This window comes from Bufo gargarizans, chromosome 3 (assembly GCF_014858855.1).
Source record: "Bufo gargarizans isolate SCDJY-AF-19 chromosome 3, ASM1485885v1, whole genome shotgun sequence".
NCBI classification, from domain to species: domain Eukaryota; kingdom Metazoa; phylum Chordata; class Amphibia; order Anura; family Bufonidae; genus Bufo; species Bufo gargarizans.
The window spans coordinates 106,139,923-106,155,112 of record NC_058082.1 but is presented as its reverse complement, the minus strand read 5'-3'; the positions used below and the strand labels follow the sequence as shown (position 1 = coordinate 106,155,112).

General features: G+C 45.1%; 1 protein-coding gene across 1 annotated transcript in view; it reads left to right on the top strand.

Moving 5' to 3' along the window:
- The first annotated feature begins 2,100 nt into the window (after nt 1–2,100).
- Nucleotides 2,101–15,190, top strand: part of LOC122933343 (anti-Muellerian hormone type-2 receptor-like) — a 91,573-nt gene continuing 78,483 nt past the window's right edge. The window contains exons 1-3 of the mRNA XM_044288291.1: nt 2,101–2,201; nt 2,283–2,459; nt 3,598–3,714. Coding sequence (XP_044144226.1) covers nt 2,141–2,201; nt 2,283–2,459; nt 3,598–3,714 — 355 coding nt within the window. The 5' untranslated portion in view covers nt 2,101–2,140. The remainder of the gene's footprint in view (nt 2,202–2,282; nt 2,460–3,597; nt 3,715–15,190) is intronic.

Sequence of the window (15,190 nt, the reverse complement as noted above, 5' to 3'; positions counted from 1 at the left end):
AATAAGCAGTTCTGCAGTAGCTTCTGTCCAATGTATAGTGGATGGAGCTGGTTACTGAAGTGCTGCTGGAGTATCCAGCACAGTCCAACGCACAATGGCGTTGGAGCTACTGCAATACAGCTGATCGGAGCTGATCGGGGGTGCAGGATGTCGGACCCCTGATAATCACGTAGTGATGGACGATCCTGAGGATAGGCCATCACTTGTAACCAGTGGACAACCTCTTTGAGGCCGGCTCTGTATTTTTCTCTTTTTTTTCCTTGGTAATCCAGTCACAATCCCAAAAAAAGACTGGCTTCTCTTGAAGATCTAAGGCCTCTTTCACACTGGCGTTGAATGTAAGGGCTGGACAAGATGCGGGTGCGTTGCGGGAAAATGCGCGATTTTTCTCCGCAAGTGCAAAGCGTTTTAATGCGTTTTGCACGAGTGTGAGAAAAATCGGCATGTTTGGTACCCAGACCTGAACCCGGACTTCTTCACAAAAGTGCAGGTTTGGGATCGGTGTTGTGTATATTTTATTTTTCCTTATAACATAGTTATAAGGGAAAATAATATCATTCTTAATACAGAATGCTAACTAAAATGTCCATTGAGGGGTTAAAAATAATAAACACATTTAACTCACCCCATTCACTTGATCGCGTAACAGATCTCCTCTTCTTTCTACTTTCTTCAGGACCTGGCTAAAGGACCTTTGATGACGTCACTGCACTCATCACATAGTCCATCACATGGTCCATCACCATGGTGATGGACCATGTGATGAGCGCAGTGACGTTACCACAGGTCTTTTTCATCAAAAAAGAAAGAAGACATGCCAGGCTGAGTGAATTAAGATGAGTTTATTAATTGTTTTTTTATTTTTTAACCCCTCCATCGCTATTTTACTAAGCATTCTGTATTAAGAATGCTATCATTTTCCCTTATAACCATGTTATAAGGGAAAATAATAAAGATCGGGTCTCCATCCCGATCATCTCCTAGCAACCATGCGTGAAAAACGCACCGCATCCGCACTTGCTTGTGAATGCTTGCGATTTTCACGCAGCCCCATTCACTTCTATGGGGCCTGCGTTGCGTGAAAAACGCACAATATAGAGCTTGCTGCGATTTTCACGCAACACACCAGTGACGCGTAAAAATGACCGCTCATGTACACAGCCCCATTGAAGTGAATGGGTCCGTATTCAGTGCAGGTGCAATGCGTTCACCTCACGCATTGCACCTGCACAAAATTCTCGCCCGTGTGAAAGGGGCCTTACAGGCTCAGGCTGCCATTAAAACTGAATGGTTTCCGCAATGTTGTCATAAGCGGGCTGTTTAGTCGTCTCAGGGAGCCCCCTCCCTCATTATGATTGCTCAGGTGCTATGGTTGCAATTGACCATGGCACCTAAGGGGTTAAATGTCCGTAATCAGAGTTGTCTATCATCATGGACACTGTTGGAAGGTCTCTACCATGTAAAACGGCAGGCACCCACCAGCTATGGACAGCTCCTCTCCTGGGCCAGCACCATCTTTAAAAACCTTTTAACTGCCGTACATGTACAGCACACGTCACATAGGGAACATAGAATGATCCAGGGATCTGTTGGATCTCCAGCAGGAAGGACTCGGGTCTTAGCCATCTGGGGTGGTTTTTAACTTTCTGTGGATCAGATTGGGTTTGTACGTTTTAAACGCTTGAACTTGGTGAACTTAGGTCTTTTTTAAACGAACAATGTCACATTTTCTTTGGTGTTTTATTCGTTGTTCAGGTCTCAGATATTAGCACGTTCTGTTTACCATCGTTTACTTTTATTTTTTTATAATCATCACTGTATTCTTCTGCCCGACTGTAGGGTAGTTTCCTCCTTCTCAGTATTCTCAGAGCAACACTCCCCCAGCATATCTCAATGGCCAAGATACGCCCCTTGTTTGGTATCCTTGAGAATTCTGTCCTCTCATCCAAGACCTGCTGGCTCAAGTTTGGAAAGGAGCCCAGAATCTACAGGAATCAATGATGCGTGGTAATATGAATAAATCACAGAACGTGCAATAAGAGAATAGGGAAGAAAAATTAGGACAATAGGGATAACTACCAATGATCTGGACTGTAAGGAACCATACGTAGCACCTATATTACCTCTGCTGGTGATAGGAATGCCTCACACAGGACTCAACTTCATCATCCACTTGAGCCTCTTCTTAGCTTTGCTGCAAGGTAAGTATATACAATGCCGAAGATGGTTTCTTATTCATGTGGTACATGCCCTTCACTCTTGTGATTCTTGCATTTCCTTAGATGTCCAGCTAAAAGGGATATCCTGTGCCATACTTGATAATACATCTTATTCCGTTGGAGAACCTATGGATCAGTTTGGAGACATAACTGAACCAGGAAAGATACACTGCAATGAAAGCAACTGTTGTATGGCTTTGTGGAATATCAGCAATGGGAGGATTCAGCCGGCTTTGTTAGGTAAGAACGGTACATAAAATAAAATATGGGGGTATTGTGGCTTCTAGCAGGCTTGGTTCTATTAACCATGCAATCTAATAAATTGTAGGAATATGCTTTTAGGTTGGTAGTGGTCTCTTTATCTACTGTGCTCCTGTACAGATGCAGAGGTTGTACATATAGTATGTCTGCCCCTAAAGTCCATGATGTCCATACACTGTCTGTATCCAGCTTGAGCGGTTTTGATTTTTCATATAATTTACCCTGGCACAAAAATATCCTCTATAATCTGTCCTTGGTGACTCATTGGTACTCTACCAAGACCAGAAGATACATTCAGCCCTTGATCTCTGGTGTTGATGAACCACTGCTGCAATGTGACCCGTGTTCTTGGTAACATTATGGCCTAATCATTTTCCAGCCAAGTCCTACTAATTTGGTGCCTACATATCTGATGATACAGCTGTTTTTTGGAAATCTTATGATCCTGTGGTTTTATAGCCATAGCAGACAACCCAGTAGCTACTTACCCTCCTTCTTGATCCATCATTGTTACGGAGTTATCAACAGTTAAAATAGTTTTCTGGGATTTTGATATTGGTAGCCTACCCTCAGGATAGGTCATTATTACAAGATTGGGGGGGGGGGGGGGGGAGTCCGACACCGGGGATCAGCTCCTTAAGGGTACATTCACACGTTCAGGATTCATGTGCGGATTTGCATGCGGATATCCATGCGGATTTTACTAAGTGAATGAAGAAAATCTGGTCAGGAGAAATAAAATAAATTGACATGCTGCGGATTTTAAAATCTGCACCGCAGGTCAAAATCCGCGCAGAAAAAATCAGCATCGTGTGCATTGAGAATTTCAAATTCTCATAGAATACAATGTACATGACCTACGATGCGGATTTTCCGCACGCAAACCTGATCGTGTGCATTTAGCCTAAGGAGGCCATGGTGATCTGGTGAGCTGTTGGTCTCAAGAGGGAGCAGCATCCATTTAAAGAAATGGGTAACTGAGTGGGGGTCTCAAGTGAAAGACCCCCATTCTATTGCGTCAATATCTTCTAAAAGTACATATTGACAGGGGCGTATCTCTACGTCTTCTCTATGTGTTTTCAGAATTCCGGTAACTTATTTTTGTGTTATTTTGCAGGCTGTTTCCCCTCTCATGCCGTATGCAGATCCGACATCTGTGTTCCTGTCTACAAACAAGGCACTTATCACTGCTTATGTTCTTCAGACATGTGTAATGCCAACATCAACTTTTCTGGTGAGTACATTACCCATGGTTATAGTCAAGGGCGGATTTGGCACTTGTGGTGTCCCAAGCAAAAATATATCTGAGGGCTCTCATTGCACCTGCAAGCTCCAGCCTGCTACAAGTCTTAGCCCTGTGAAACTGAACCGGCTGCACAGGCAGCATGTCTGCTCCTTTAATATTTTTTGGGCTAATCGCTTCTGACCAGCAGGGGCCCCAGATTCATATTTTAGGGGTAACCACCACTGAATTTCTTTCAGTGTCTAACAAAATGTAATGGGTTCAAAGAGCAGTAATCTAGAAATGAACGAATAATACCGTACAAAAAAAACAGAACATTTGTGTGCGATCAGTCTGTAAGTTCACAAATCATGAATTGGGGTGGATCTTAGTTTAAGAAGAATGGCCTAATCTATTAGGGTGGGGCTTATCATAAGGGGAGGGGTTTCAAACATTGGGGTGGAGCTTAGTGTAAGGGGAATGGCTTCATCCATTAGGGTGGGGCTTATCGTAAGGGGAGGGGCTTTAAACATTGGTGCAGAGCTTAGTTTAAGGGGAATGGCTTAATCCATTAGGATGGACCTTAGCTTAAGGGGAGGGGCTTCAGACATTGGGGTGGAGCTTAGTTTAAGGGGGAATGGCTTCATCCCTTAGGGTGGACCTTAGCTTAAGGGGAGGGGCTTTAGGCATTAGAATGGAGTTTAGTTTAAGAGGAATGGCTTCATCCATTAGGGTGGGGCTTATCTTAAGGGGAGGGGCTTCAACCATTGGGGTGGAGCTTAGTTTAAGGCGAAATGGCTTAATCCATCAGGGTGGGCCTTAGCTTAAGGCAGGGTTTCTCAACTCCAGTCCTCGGGACCCACCTACCAGTCTGGATTTGAGAATATCCCACAGAATGAATACCCGTTGTAAGTCCTGATGCACTGACACTAATTATATCACCTGCTCAATACTAAGGAAATCCTGAAAACATGACTGGTAGGTGGGTCCCGAGGACCGGAGTTGAGAAACCCTGGCTTAAGGCAAGGGGCTTCAGTCATTAAGGTGGAGCTTAGTTTAAATGGAGGGGCTTCATTAACGAGGTATTGGGGATAGTGTTATGATAATGCCTGTAAAGCGCTGCTGAATATAGTAAAGCTATATAAGTGAGTATAATAATAATAATATAGTATTTTTGACAGAACAATGGGGGAAAGGTTTCTCCTACAGCAGGATGGCTCCTGGACAGATTGGTAGGAAACACTACATTTTAAGAAATACTTTTTTTTGTCCCTTTGAAGTGCATATAGGATACACATGGGGGGAAGCTAGTTACAGAATAAGGCCTCATGCACACGACCGTTGTGTGTTTTGCGGTCCGCAAATTGAGGATCCACAAAACACGGATGCCGTCCGTGTGCATTGCACAATTTGCAGAACGGGGCGGACAGACATTAATATAACTGCTTATTCTTGTCCGCAAAACGGAGTGCTGTCCGCATCTTTTGAGGCCCCATTGAAGTAAATGGGTCCGCATCCAAGCCGCAAATACTACAGCTCGGATGCGGACTAAAACAATGGTGCATGAGGCCCTAGGTGTGCAAAAATAGCAGTCCAGCAAAGGGATAACTAAAGTCATTCTGCAGTACAACACCCTGGTAAGTATGAGATTGGGGAAAATTAGGTTAGCTGCAGTAAACCTGTGTTTTTGCAGTTTTTAGTTAGCTTAGGGTTAATAATCACTATTTCTCCCAGAAAATTTCTAAATGATGTTTGCTGCAGGACAGTGGCTAGTCATGTACCATAGCTGACCTTTAATATTGTCTCTACCGCCAGGGCATCATGCATACTGGTTCCAAGATAGTGAGGTGCGAAAGCCTAAAATAGTAATGGCAGAGGCTCAATTTTTATTTTGGCATGAGTCTGCCTCTGATATCTGCTTACCATTGTTTGGGTCCCTTTGAGTTCCTATTTTCCATCACAGACATTGTGGCTTGTGCATTAAAGGGGTTGACTTCAATGGGAGCAGCGCTGCAGTGACAAGCACTGTCCACTACTGGGTTGATGGAGCTGTGTAGTTCCAGATCCAACTTCTGGTAATGGAGCTACACCCGAACAACTGAACAGTGGGAGTGCAGGGTGTCGGATCACCGTCGATCATCTAGTGATGGTCTATCCTGAAGATGGACCATCACTTTGTAAAGTCCGGAATGGCAGATTATCGAGGATGAGTGTTTGTAAAAACGATTGTTCCTGATAATTGGCCTTTGTGAAAGGTTCCGACGATTACTCTATGAATGAGCAAAAACAATGCCAGGACCAAAACTCATTGGGGGACATTTACTAAGCATGTTGCATCAGACTTATGGTGTAAAATACGCCAAAAAGAATGGTGTTTTGATTTGCACCAAATATATCAATGGTTTTGGAATTTTCACCATAAAGAATGCATCACGCCAGAAATGTCAAAGTGGGCGGGGCTATCAAATTGGCGCATATTACGCCTCATTTATCATCTTATTATCAGCATAAATAGCTCAAGTTGTTGCTGACAATTAAGCCAGCTTATGTGGTGGTGTTTTGTTTAAAAAGTTGAATTTATGGCAGAAAGATGCAACTTTTTGTCATAAAATCGCATTTATGAAAAGAAAACCCAACTCGTCGTGGGAACAAGTGATAAGGAAGTATTAAAACAGGATGCAATTATTGTTATCTAATATAAATGAGCTAAGCAATAGCGGTCTGTCAATATAGTCACATTCAACAAAAACAAAATAATAACAAAAACGTCCTGAGACAAAAGTTGTAATTTACCACTGGAAATGTCGCAAATATGTTTCAAATATTCGCAAATAGTTTTTAAATAGTCTGGCAGGGTTGGCTGAAATGGCGCATTTCTGTTTAAAAAAGTCGCATTTCCGTGCTATTGGTGTTAAAATGTTGCAAATCAAGAAAAATAAGTGAATAATCAAGTTCCTATTTTAAAAAGTCACATTTTTATATATGAGGTGAAAAAAAATCACCACTTTTGATTTGTAATGTTAGTATTTTTTTGGCGCAAATTACGCCATTATTGATAAATGTCCCCCATTGTCTCTGTGCAGAAGATTGTGCTGTCTAAACAACTATCTGCTGCGCAGGAACCATCACTTCCAATGAGGACGGGCAATCACTGTATTAATCGCTTGTCTCCATATAGCGGAGGTGATTGCTGCATGTAAATGCCACCATCATCTCCATTAATTATCAGGCAGTTATCGGGAATGTCTGCTTTGTTCCTGCTAATCTGCCAGATTATCAGCCCGTGTAAAGGACCTTTAGGGAGCTGCCACATCTTGTGGCTGTACTGAGTTTTACCCTAAGTTCACACCTGAAAGTTTTACAGCGCGTTCCTACGCGCTGTAAAACGCTCAACAAGGAGAAACCAATGATTCCCTATGGGAATGGTTCTCATCTGGGCGTTTTACAGCGCGTACGATCGCGCTGTAAAACGCCCGACGCTCAAACAAGTTCTTGAGCTTTTTTTGGGGCGTTTGTCGCGCGTTCCCGCACATAGATATTCGGGAACGCGTGACAATGTGTGCACGCCTGTCTCTGTATGCGCGATTGTAAACGCCCGTACAATCGCGCATACAGAGCGCTCGTTTCAGAACGCTCAGGTGTGAACCCAGGGTTAGATGTGGCAAAAAAACACACCCAAAAACACGTGTGGTTTTTGCAACAACATACCTGTATTTATGGTGCCTTTACTTACAGTGAAGGGAAAACACACAGCAAAGCTGAATTACATTTATTACATTAAAGGGATTCTGTCATCAGATTTTACCCCTATAACCTAAAGATATCCTCATGTCCGGACTAAGAAGAGGAATCCTAAGCTGGCCTTATTAAACCTCACTGAGGCTCTATTTGTCCAAAAAACAGGTTTTTATAACCTGCCAATCACTTACTTAAGGTGCCCAATACAGGGTGCCTGTCCGCACCCCTCGCCGTCCGGTGCCCAGCGCCGCCTTCCGTCTTCATCGCCGCCTTCTACAGCTCAGCACCGCCTCCGCCTTCGCAATCCTCCCCGTCCCTCTGCCAGATCCCGCTCCTGCGCACTAAGCTCAGCCAATCTGCAGGTCATATTAGGGTTGAGCGAAGTGCGCATCACGCCGGCGCATGCGCACTTCGCTCAATGAAGCCGCTGCCAGGTGTCCGCACGGGCGCATCAGGCCGAGCCTAGTGCGCAGGCGCGGGATCTGGCAAAGGGACGGGAGGATTGCAGGGGCGGCGCTGAGCTGTAGAAGGCGGCGATGAAGACGGAAGGCGGCGCTGGGCACCGGACGGTGAGGGGTGCGGATGGGCACCCTGTATTAACGGACCTCCCCTTGGGCGCCTTAAAGGGACACTGACAGGGCCAATAAACATATTGAGGTATATATATGGCACTACAGGTCTTATAATGGGTATTACAATCATATAAGTATCCCCCCTGTCCACATTATACATACAGTAAACTTTAAGTTTTATAACCTGCTACAAAGGTTTTCAATCTGCCCAAGGGGCGGCGTTTCACCTCTCTTGCGCCCAGCCAGCCTCCCCCAACTGCCGCTTTGAAACGCCGCCCAGCTCATGAATATTAAGTTTGCTGGGCGGCTTCTGCGGTCCCCACTCTGAAGCGCTGCGCTGAACAGTGCCCTGCGCATGCGCCGGATCTTGTGAAGTCGGGGACAGTAAGCGCCGCCCAGCGAAGTGAATATTGATGAGCTGGGCGGCGCTTACTGTACCGGACTTCACAAGATCCGGCGCAGGGCACTGTTAAGCGAAGCGCTTCAGAGCGGGGACCGCAGAAGCCGCCCAGCAAACTGAATATTCATGAGCTGGGCGGCGCTTCAAAGCAGCAGTTGGGGAGGCTGGCTGGGCGCAAGAGAGGTGAAACGCCGCCCCTTGGGCAGATTGAAGACCGTTGGAGCAGGTTATAAAACTTAAAGTTTACTGTATGTATAATGTGGACAGGGGGGATACTTATATGATTGTAATACCCATTATAAGACCTGTAGTGCCATATATATACCTCAATATGCTTATTGGCCCTGTCAGTGTCCCTTTAACCACTTCAGCCCCGCTAGGTGAAACCCCCTTCATGACCAGGCCACTTTTTACACTTCGGCACTACACTACTTTCACCGTTTATCGCTCGGTCATGCAACTTACCACCCAAATGAATTTTACCTCCTTTTCTTCTCACTAATGGAGCTTTCATTTCGTGGTATTTTATTGCTGCTGACATTTTTACTTTTTTTGTTATTAATCAAAATGTAACGATTTTTTTGCAAAAAAATGACATTTTTCACTTTCAGCTGTGAAATTTAGCAAAAAAAACGACATCCATATATAAATTTTTCGCTAAATTTATAGTTCTACATGTCTTTGATAAAAAAAAAATGTTTGGGCCAAAAAAAAATGGTTTGGGTAAAAGTTATAGCATTTACAAACTATGGTACAAAAATGTGAATTTCCGCTTTTTGAAACGGCTCTGATTTTCTGAGCACCTGTCATGTTTCCTGAGGTTCTACAATGCCCAAACAGTAGAAAAACCCCACAAATGACCCCATTTCGGAAAGTAGACACCCTAAGGTATTCGCTGATGGGCATAGTGAGTTCATAGAACTTTTTATTTTTTGTCACAAGTTAGCGGAAAATGATGATGATTTTTTTTTTTTTTTTTTTTCTTACAAAGTCTCATATTCCACTAACTTGCGACAAAAAATAAAAAATTCTAGGAACTCACCATGCCCCTCACAGAATACCTTGGGGTGTCTTCTTTCCAAAATGGGGTCACTTGTGGGGTAGTTATACTGCCCTGGCAATTTAGGGGCCCAAATGTGTGAGAAGAACTTTGCAATCAAAATGTGTAAGAAATGACCGGTGAAATCCGAAAGGTGCACTTTGGAATATGCGCCCCTTTGCCCACCTTGGCAGCAAAAAAGTGTCACACATGTGGTATCGCCGTACTCAGGAGAAGTTGGGGAATGTGTTTTGGGGTGTCATTTTACATATACCCATGCTGGGTGAGAGAAATATCTTGGCAAAAGACAACTTTTCCCATTTTTTTATACAAAGTTGGCATTTGACCAAGATATTTTTCTCACCCAGCATGGGTATATGTAAAATGACACCCCAAAACACATTGCCCAACTTCTCCTGAGTACGGCGATACCAGATGTGTCACACTTTTTTGCTGCCAAGGTGGGCAAAGGGGCACATATTCCAAAGTGCACCTTTCGGATTTTGCAGGGCATTTTTTACACATTTTGATTGCAAAGTTCTTCTCACACATTTGGGCCCCTAAATTGCCAGGGCAGTATAACTACGCCACAAGTGACCCCATTTTGGAAAGAAGACACCCTAAGGTATTCCGTGAGGGGCACTGCGAGTTCCTAGAATTTTTTATTTTTTGTCACAAGTTAGCGGAAAATGATGATTTTTTTTTTTTCTCTTTTTTCCTTACAAAGTCTCATATTCCACTAACTTGCAACAAAAATAAAAAATTCTAGGAACTCGCCATGCCCCTCACGGAATAACATGGGGTGTCTTCTTTCCAAAATGGGGTCACTTGTGGCGTAGTTATACTGCCCTGGCAATTTAGGGGCCCAAATGTGTGAGAAGTACTTTGCAATCAAAATCTGTAAAAAATGACCGGTGAAATCCGAAAGGTGCACTTTGGAATATGTGCCCCTTTGCCCACCTTGGCATCAAAAAAGTGTCACACATCTGGTATCGCCGTACTCAGGAGAAGTTGGGGAATGTGTTTTGGGCTGTCATTTTACATATACCCATGCTGGGTGAGAGAAATATCTTGGCAAAAGACAACTTTTCCAATTTTTTTATACAAAGTTGGCATTTGACCAAGATATTTTTCTCACCCAGCATGGGTATATGTAAAATGACACCCCAAAACACATTGCCCAACTTCTCCTGAGTACGGCGATACCAGATGTGTCACACTTTTTTGCTGCCAAGGTGGGCAAAGGGGCACATATTCCAAAGTGCACCTTTCGGATTTTGCAGGGCATTTTTTACACATTTTGATTGCAAAGTTCTTCTCACACATTTGGGCCCCTAAATTGCCAGGGCAGTATAACTACGCCACAAGTGACCCCATTTTGGAAAGAAGACACCCCAAGGTATTCCGTGAGGGGCATGGCGAGTTCCTAGAATTTTTTATTTTTTGTCGCAAGTTAGTGGAATATGAGACTTTGTAAGGAAAAAAGAAAAAAAAAAGAAAAATCATCATTTTCCGCTAAATTGTGACAAAAAATAAAAAATTCTAGGAACTCGCCGTGCCCCCCACGGAATACCTTGGGGTGTCTTCTTTCCAAAATGGGGTCACTTGTGGCGTAGTTATACTGCCCTGGCAATTTAGGGGCCCAAATGTGTAAGAAGTACCTTGAAATCAAAATGTGTAAAAAATGGCCTGCGAAATCTGAAAGGTGCCCCTTTGCCCACCTTGGCTGCAAAAAAGTGTCACACATCTGGTATCGCCGTACTCAGGAGAAGTTGGGGAATGTGTTTTGGGGGGTCATTTTACATATACCCATGCTGGGTGAGAGAAATATCTTGGCAAAAGACAACTTTTCCCATTTTTTTTATACAAAGTTGGCATTTGACCAAGATATTTCTCTCACCCAGCATGGGTATATGTAAAATGACACCCCAAAACACATTGCCCAACTTCTCCTGAGTACGGCGATACCAGATGTGTGACACTTTTTTGCAGCCTAGATGCGCAAAGGGGCCCAAATTCCTTTTAGGAGGGCATTTTTAGACATTTGGATCCCAGACTTCTTCTCACACTTTCGGGCCCCTAAAAAGCCAGGGCAGTATAAATACCCCACATGTGACCCCACTTTGGAAAGAAGACACCCCGAGGTATTCAATGAGGGGCCTGGCGAGTTCCTAGAATTTTTTTTTTTTTGCATAAGTTAGCGGATATTGATTTTTTTTGTTTTTTTTCTCACAAAGTCTCACTTTCCGCTAACTTAGGACAAAAATTTCAATCTTTCATGGACTCAATATGCCCCTCACGGAATACCTTGGGGTGTCTTCTTTCCGAAATGGGGTCACATGTGGGGTATTTATACTGCCCTGGCTTTTTAGGGGCCCTAAAGCGTGAGAAGTCTGGAATATAAATGTCTAAAAATGTTTACGCATTTGGATTCCGTGAGGGGTATGGTGCGTCCATGTGAGATTTTATTTTTTGACACAAGTTAGTGGAATATGAGACTTTGTAAGAAAAAACGAAAACAAAAACAAACAAAAAATTTCCGCTAACTTGTGCCAAAAAAAATGGCTGAATGGAGCCTTACCAGGGGGGGAGTGATCAATGACAGGGGGGTGATCACCCATATAGACTCCCTGATCACCCCCCTGTCATTGATCACCCCCCCTGTAAGGCTCCATTCAGACATCCGCATGATTTTTTACGGATCCATGGATACATGGATCGGATCCACAGAACGCATGCGGACGTCTGAATGGAGCCTTACAGGGGGGTTATCAATGACAGGGGGTGATCAGGGTAATCACCCCCCTGTCACTGATCACCCCCCCTGTAAGGCTCCATTCAGACGTCCGCATGATTTTTACGGATCCATGGATACATGGATCGGATCCACAGAACGCATGCGGACGTCTGAATGGAGCCTTACAGGGGGGTTATCAATGACAGGGGGTGATCAGGGTAATCACCCCCCTGTCACTGATCACCCCCCCTGTAAGGCTCCATTCAGACATCCGCATGATTTTTTACGGATCCATGGATACATGGATCGGATCCACAGAACGCATGCGGACGTCTGAATGGAGCCTTACAGGGGGGTTATCAATGACAGGGGGTGATCAGGGTAATCACCCCCCTGTCACTGATCACCCCCCCTGTAAGGCTCCATTCAGACGTCCGCATGATTTTTACGGATCCATGGATACATGGATCGGATCCACAGAACGCATGCAGACGTCTGAAAGGAGGCGTAAAGGGGGGTTATCAATGACAGGGGGTGATCAGGGTAATCAGGGTGATCACCCCCCTGTCACTGATCACCCCCCCTGTAAGGCTCCATTCAGACATCCGCATGATTTTTCTACGGATCCATGGATACATGGATCGGATCCACAAAACGCATGCGGACGTCTGAATGGAGCCTTACAGGGGGGTTATCAATGACAGGGGGTGATCAGGGTAATCAGGGTGATCACCCCCCTGTCACTGATCACCCCCCTGTAAGGCTCCATTCAGACATCCGCATGATTTTTTACGGATCCATGGATACATGGATCGGATCCACAGAACGCATGCGGACGTCTGAATGGAGCCTTACAGGGGGGTTATCAATGACAGGGGGTGATCAGGGTAATCAGGGTGATCACCCCCCTGTCACTGATCACCCCCCCTGTAAGGCTCCATTCAGACGTCCGCATGATTTTTTACGGATCCATGGATACATGGATCGGATCCACAGAACGCATGCGGACGTCTGAATGGAGCCTTACAGGGGGGTTATCAATGACAGGGGGTGATCAGGGTAATCAGGGTGATCACCCCCCTGTCACTGATCACCCCCCCTGTAAGGCTCCATTCAGACGTCCGCATGATTTTTACGGATCCATGGATACATGGATCGGATCCGTAAAAATCATGCGGACGTCTGAATGGAGCCTGACAGGGGGGTGATCAATGACAGGGGGTGATCAGGGAGTGTATATGGGTGATCACCCCCCTGTAAGGCTCCATTCAGACGTCCGCATGATTTTTACGGATCCATGGATACATGGATCGGATCCGTAAAAATCATGCGGACGTCTGAATGGAGCCTGACAGGGCGGTGATCAATGACAGGGGGTGATCAGGGAGTGTATATGGGTGATCACCCGCCTGTCATTGATCACCCCCCTGTAAGGCTCCATTCAGACGTCCGCATGATTTTTACGGATCCATGGATACATGGATCGGATCCGTAAAAATCATGCGGACGTCTGAACGGAGCCTGACAGGGGGGTGATCAATGACAGGGCGGTGATCAATGACAGGGGGGTGATCAGGGAGTTTATATGGGGTGATCAGGGGTTTATAAGGGGTTAATAAGTGACGGGGGGGGGGTGTAGTGTGGTGTTTGGTGGGACTGTACTGACCTACCTGAGTCCTCTGGTGGTCGATCCTAACAAAAGGGACCACCAGAGGACCAGGTAGGAGGTATATTAGACGCTGTTATGAAAACAGCGTCTAATATACCTGTTAGGGGTTAAAAAATTCGGATCTCCAGCCTGCCAGAGAGCGATCGCCGCTGGCAGGCTGGAGATCCACTCGCTTACCTTCTGTTCCTGTGAGCGCGCGCGCCTGTGTGCGCGCGTTCACAGGAAATCTCGCGTCTCGCGAGATGACGCGCCGATGCGTCCAGGAGGAATAAATCAACCACCTCCCGGACGCATCGGCGCGTTAGGCGGTCGGGAGGTGGTTAAGTAAGTGATTGGCAGGTTATAAAAAACAGTTTTTTGGACAAATAGAGCCTCAGTGAGGTTTTATAAGGCCAGCTTAGGATTCTTCTTATTAGTCCGGACATGAGGATATCTTTAGGTTATAGGGGTAAAATCTGATGACAGAATCCCTTTAATGTAATTTAAGTTTTCTGTGTATTTTCCCTTACTGAAAGAAAACGCATCATAACTGCAGGTTCGTTGTTAAAAAAAGCATGTGTTTTTTTAATGCAGATTTTTGCTACGTCCAAAACACAGCACAGCCACCCCGCATCCTAAGTCACCTGGGACCCTGACAGCAGTACCAACTAACTGTACTACCCTGATGGCAGCCTAGCCCGACTAACACATTGAACAGTTTTTTGGCTCCTGAATTATTTAAAGTCTAAGGCCCCTTTCACACGGGCGAGTATTCCGCGCGGATGCGATGCGTGAGTTGAACGCATTGCACCCGCACTGAATCCCGACCCATTCATTTCTATAGGGCTGTTCACATAAGCGGTGATTTTCACGCATCACTTGTGCGTTGCGTGAAAATCGCAGCATGCTCCTCTTTGTGCGTTTTTCACGTATGCAGGCCCCATAGAAATGAATGGGGTTGCATAAAAATCGCAAGCATCCGCAATCAAGTGCAGATGCGGTGCGATTTTCACGCACGGTTGCTAGGAGACGATCGGGATGGAGACCCGATCATTATTATTTTTCCTTATGACATGGTTATAAGGGAAAATAATAGCATTCTGAATACAGAATGCATAGTAAAATAGCGCTGGAGGGGTTAAAAAAAATAAAAAATAATTTAACTCACCTTAGTCCAGTTGATCGCGCAGCCCGGCTTCTCGTCTGTCTCCTTTGCTGAACAGGACCTGTGGTGACGTCACTCCGGTCATCACATGATCCATCACATGACCGGAGTGACGTCACCACAGGTCCTGTTCCTGCAATAAATGCTCACCACAGGTCCTGTTCAGCAAAGGAGACAGACGAGAAGCCG